Genomic DNA, 5,965 nt, shown 5'->3' with positions numbered 1-5,965 from the left:
ATATAGATAGATATATATAGATATAGATATATATAGATATATATATAGATATAGATGGATATATAGATATATATAGATATATATATAGATATAGATATATATATATAGATATATAGATATATATAGATAGATATAGATATATAGATATAGATATATATATATATATAGATAGATTGATAGATATAGATAGATATATAGATAGATATAGTCAAAGTAATAAGACCTTAGTGTAAAATGCTGTTAGTTTATGTACAAATACCACTCTGTAAAAATAGAAGTACTGATAAACAGTAGAAATACTGCTCTAGTAAATGTCCTTCAGTACTTGTCAGTATAATCAGTAAAGTGTGAAGTCTTCAAACTGTGACTGTTGTACTATTCTACCATTAGAGTATTATGACTCATGTATCATTGTAAAAGCAGTATTTAACTGTTGAAGTAACTCTTAATTAGCAACAAGTTGTTTTAAGTTGTTACATCTGATGAATCAGCAGCTTCATTGAACTTAAACTTAATTAAAATTCAATCAATAGAAATCAGAGCCGAGCGATTCATTATTGATGTTAGTTATTTGTGTTCCGAGACATTAAACTGAATGTTTTACATTTTTAAAAGATCTGCAGATTAAAAAAAGATAATTAATCTTTAGTTGACTTTAGTTGAAGCGCTAAAAACACAATTAGAAGAAAAATAAAAACAGTACAACAGGAAAACTGCAATTTGTTCAACTTTATTGATAAAAACCCTCGTCACAGAGCAATGAGTTGACCAACGACTTGTATGAGAGCTTTGAGTTTCATCTTCAGTGCAAAAGGAGAACAGTGTTGATGAAGAACTAACGGCTCTCTCGTCTAAAAACAAACAGAATAAAACAAAGTCGGGCGGTCGTTTCCTTTTTTCCTACTTTTGTGTGTGTGTGTATATATATATATATATATATATATATCTGAGCAGCACATGAACCAATCACTGACATGCATTAAATTATTATTATTTATTGTAAGTTGTCTCTTCAGTTGGCACATTCACAGCTCAAAGAGTCCTCAGCCTTCACCTGGTTCATTTTACTTTTATTTTGAAAAGCAGAGAAAGAAAAATAATCATCAAGAATTTAAAAAGCGTTTTAGGAGTAAAATGAAAATTTATGAACAAATTGCTGTTATTGGCTGATGAGAGAGGGGGGGTGTGGCCACATGAGAAAATCAAAGTTTATTCCAGCAGTGAGAGAGAAGAAGAAGAAGAAGAAGAAGAGGGTCACATGGCGTATTTCTGAGTCCAGTCCTGAGCCGTCTTGTTGTACCTGAAGGAAGATTAAAGGTGCAGGTGAGTCAATCAGCTGCTGTCAGGAGACCAGGGACGATGCCATGCCCGAGAACACAACACACACACTCAGTGCTGAAGGTTTTTACACACACACACACACGCACACACACGCGCACACACACACACACACACACACACACACACACACACACACACACACCAGGTTTATCTCTTCATTGTAATAAAACGCTCTGAAACATTCAGTAAACTCCGTCTGTATGATCTATTTTTTAATCTATATTAATTTTACTGATATTTTACTAATCTTTGGGATACTAATAATGAATTAGTTAATATATTCCATTTTAATACACTTTAAGCATACAAATATTATACAAGTATTTTTAATACTTTTACTCCATCTCAGAGGAAACTATTGTACTTTTTACAGCTTTAGTTACTTTACAGTTAAAGATTTTACATTCCATTTATAAAACTCAACACGTTGTTGAAGATGAATCAGAATCTTTTCCGTTTGTAAAATTTAAATAAATTTGAGGTAATAAAGAACGAGAACTTCTACTTCTGGTACTTTGAATACATTTTGCTGATACTTATGTACTTAAACTTATGAAAGAATTTGTGTGAAACACAGAAAGGCAAAATCCAGACAGGAAGTGATGAACGTTTAAAATGTTGTTGTGAATGAGGTCTGGTGGTGTTTTAGATGTATTAATACACAGACTGTGGTGCATTACCTCATAAACACACGTTTAAACATCACAACTGTCCCTCCAGCATTCACTGGGGCGGTTTGCAGCCGAGTGTGAAGCGGCGGGGATGAGAGTTAGCACCTCCAAATCTGAGGCCATGGTTCTCTGCCGGAAACCGGTGGATTGCTCCCTCCAGGTGGGGACGGAGTGCCTACCTCAAGCGAAGGAGTTCAAGTATCTCGGGGTCTTGTTCACGAGTGAGGGTAAGATGGAGCGGGAGATCGACAGATGGATCGGTGCAGCTGCAGCAGTAAAGCAGGCGTTGCACCGGACCGTCTTGGTGAAGAGGGAGCTGAGCCGGAAGGCAAAGCTCTCAATTTACCACTCGGTCTACGTTCCTACCCTCACCTATGGTCACGAACTCTGGGTCGTGACCGAAAGGACAAGGTCGCGGTTACAAGCGGCCGAAATGGGCTTCCTCCGTAGGGTGGCCGGGCTCAGCCTTAGAGATAGGGTAAGGAGCTCGGTCATCAGGAGGGAGCTTGGAGTCGAGCCGCTACTCCATCGCGTCGAAAAGGAGTCAGCTGAGGTGGTTCAGCATCTAATTAGGATGCCTCCTGAACGCCTCCCACTGTTTTCCAGGCACGTCCAACTGGGAAGAGACCCCGGGGAAGACCCAGAACACGCTGGAGAGATTACATCTCCCAGCTGGCCTGGGAACGCCTCGGGATCCCCCAGAATGAGCTGGAACATGTTGCCGGTGAGAGGGAGGTCTGGGTCGGCCTGCTTGACCTGCTGCCACCGCGACCCGACCCCGGATAAGCGGTGGAAAATGGATGGAACTGTCCCTTTAATGAAGTCTCTGTATTCTTATTAAACTGAAGTGTAGGAACGTGAAGGATTAATCATTAAAATAACTAAAACATGAAAGAGCAGCAGCTCAGACTCTGTATGTGGAGCCATGCTTTGAGTCAACGTGCTTCAAACCCAGCCTCGTGGAGCTGTAACAGGGCGGTCAGCTGAGCAGCTCTGCTCCAATCAGACGACAGCTGAGCAGCTCTGCTCCAATCAGACGACAGCTGAGCTCTTACCCTCTCACAGCATGGCATACTTCTCTGTCCACTCTCTGGCTAGTCTGCTATACCTGAGACAGACACTCTGGTTAAACACCTCCACACTCTGCTCTACTAACTCCTGAGGAGCTGCTACTTTAGGCTGGATGTAAGTTTACAGGTCCAGCTGAAAAACAACTGAGCATAAGATATTAAATACTTTATTATTATATACAGTCATCTCTCATCGGCTTAATGAAGATGGTTTCAGTACCTGCTGTATTTTAAACACGCATCTACAAAGCTTGACGTTTATAATTCAGCATTTTATATATAATATATATATATATATATTATATATAATGTTCATGTTAACTCAGTGTGTTAGTTTGTATTTGAACAGATATAAACTCACTTCACAGGGTCTGTTTTGTAGATGCGGGCGATCTCTGGCACTAGCGGGTCGTCAGGGTTCGGGTCACATAACAGAGAACAAATGGACAAAAGGACTGCAGAGAGAAAAAACAACATTTGAACAGTGAAATTAAATAACTTAAATTGAAATGAGTTCCACTCAGCGTTCTGTACACCGTCTTACCTTTAGAGATAGTTAATGCAGGAGACCACTGTGATCTCAATATATCCAAGCAGATGCTGCCGTTACTGTTAATATTTGGGTGATAAATTCTTGTTGTGAAGGCGACCTGAAGAGGAAGAAGAGGAAACAGAATCAGAGCGGCTTCTATAACAGTTTATTTTAGGACTCGATGGTTCGGATCAGGAAGCTAAACTCCAGTTTAAAGACACAAAGCAGATTTTGCTCAAGACAAACTGACGTCTAAGTTTCCTTCTGAAGTATCTTTCAGGTTTATTGAATCATCTCTTTCTACTGTGAATATGGTTGGTCGAGTGTAAACACCAGAGAGGACCGCTTTACAGAAAGTTAGAGTGGAACATAATGAGACGGAGAACCATGAATGAGTGAGACTCTCAGCTGGTTTACCAACAATAAATATTAACTTTAAACCAGGTGACAACCTCCAGTTCTTTAAAGTCAAAGCTTCATGTGTTAAAGCTGCATTCTCTCTAGTGTCCACCAGGGGGCGACTCCTCTGGTTGTATAGAAGTCTATGAGAAAATGACTCTACTTCTCTCTTGATTTATTACCTCAGTAAACATTGTAAACATGAGTTTATGGTCTCAATCTCTAGTTTCAAGTCTTCTTCAATACAGCATGATGTTCATTTAGTACATGATGGTCCATTTAGAGTCAAACAGACCATAAAGCAGGGGATGCTTTAGGGCGGCTGACTGACCTTGGGTGGTTTGAAGGGATAATCTGTGGGGAAATGAATAGTCAGGAAAAATACTCCGCCCTGATAGGGACTGTCCGGCTGCAGCAGAGAAAACACACAAAACACAGGTTATACATTCACAGAGCATCACTAGGAACAGCTGTGTGCATGTTAATACATTTTCATAACTGTGCTGCACTTTATTTTACTAACAGTTTACAAATGTACAGCTGTACGTCTTTACTTCTCATTGTGCATAGACATTAAATACAATTATTAATAATAACACATTAAAGTTTATTCACTTTGGAATATCTCTACACCACAAGTACTTATATTAGTGTTATATTATAACTTATGCACTATTTATTTGTTTATAAATTATTATTTTCTCTTTGGGTTCGTTTGTCTGTATTTATATCTAAATAAAAAGCTGTGCAGAAACTCACAAAAATTAATTTCTTGTGTCTCGTCATGAAATGATGAATCTAACACTGAAGTCAGAGTGGATTAATACTTACAGGCCCCATAATAGTAGCTTGCCAATGAAACACTGGGGACAAAAAGAAAAGAGGGTTAACATAGAAATTTGCCGAGTCGGATGAAAACAAAATGTAAAGAGTGAAACCGTCTTACTGTCTTCACCGACGGGTCCAGCGGAGCACTGAGCCGGAGGATCTCTGGACAGATCGGTCAGCTCCTGAAAACAGAGAAGAAGAAAGAGAAGTTTAAATAAAGAAGAAGAAATTAAACAGAGATTAGGATCCTCGACGTCAAACACCGACTTTAAAGTCTGTAAAATAATTTAAATAAAAGGAGGCGTTTACCAGTAAGATGATATAAAGATAAATAATCAGATTAATTATCATCCGTCTCACTGAAACAAACCACTTAAAATCACTTAAAATACGCGTTTGCGGTCCGTCTGCTTTGTTTGTATTTTGTTCTCTGGACCGCTTCCTGTTTTTAAAACGTCAACAGCTAAACTTCCAACTTTAAATATGACCTGGGGATTCACTGATGCAGAAATACATCTTCAGAATTAATGACGAACTACTCGTTAAAGAAACCCTTTTTTTTTTTTTTTTTTTAAATTGTCATATACACATACACGAAATGTGTCTCTGCATTTGACCCATCCCTGTATATAGGGAGCAGTAGGCTGCCAATGACAGGCGTCGGGGGAGCCGGGGGTTCAGTGTCTTGCTCAGGGACACTACGACACGTGACAGTCGAGGATCGAACCGTTGACCCTGCGGTTACCAGACAACCCTCTTAAGCCAGTGAGCCACGGTATTAAATGCAGATAGTTACGATTTTCTGAATATCTGAGGTTTTCATCAACAGTCACTTTGGACGATTCACTATTTGTGACATATTATTCATCAAATGATTGGCACCAACAGTTAAGCAGCATCACCACAAAGAAAGATGTGTTTTTAAACATGAAGCTGAACTTCTATGTCTGTGTGAACGCAGCATTAAAAACAAACCGACACACACGAGGTCATTATTGATGTGTAAGCACAACATCTATTTTTACTCAGAGTTGTGTGGACAGAGCAGGGTATATTGGGGGGGGGGGGGGTATTTCAGGCCTGTGTTAGTCTGCCTGCCTGCCCCAGCGCCCCCCCCCCACACA

At 39.4% G+C, this 5,965-nt stretch overlaps 1 protein-coding gene across 1 annotated transcript in view; it reads right to left on the bottom strand.

Moving 5' to 3' along the window:
• Positions 1–709: 709 nt before the first annotated feature.
• The window catches only part of LOC116376740 (ubiquitin-conjugating enzyme E2-17 kDa-like), a 9,139-nt gene continuing 3,883 nt past the window's right edge, over positions 710–5,965 (bottom strand). Inside the window, exons 2-7 of the mRNA XM_031838209.1 lie at positions 4,960–5,023; positions 4,845–4,876; positions 4,345–4,422; positions 3,627–3,732; positions 3,444–3,537; positions 710–1,300 (exon numbers count right to left, since the gene is read on the bottom strand). Of these exons, the coding sequence (XP_031694069.1) occupies positions 1,255–1,300; positions 3,444–3,537; positions 3,627–3,732; positions 4,345–4,422; positions 4,845–4,876; positions 4,960–5,023 (420 nt within the window). The 3' untranslated portion in view covers positions 710–1,254. The remainder of the gene's footprint in view (positions 1,301–3,443; positions 3,538–3,626; positions 3,733–4,344; positions 4,423–4,844; positions 4,877–4,959; positions 5,024–5,965) is intronic.

The sequence above is a fragment of the Anarrhichthys ocellatus genome, unplaced genomic scaffold (genome assembly GCF_004355925.1).
Source record: "Anarrhichthys ocellatus isolate YVR2014 unplaced genomic scaffold, GSC_Weel_1.0 scaffold560, whole genome shotgun sequence".
Lineage (NCBI taxonomy): Eukaryota > Metazoa > Chordata > Actinopteri > Perciformes > Anarhichadidae > Anarrhichthys > Anarrhichthys ocellatus.
This window is presented reverse-complemented; position numbering and strand designations above follow the sequence as displayed.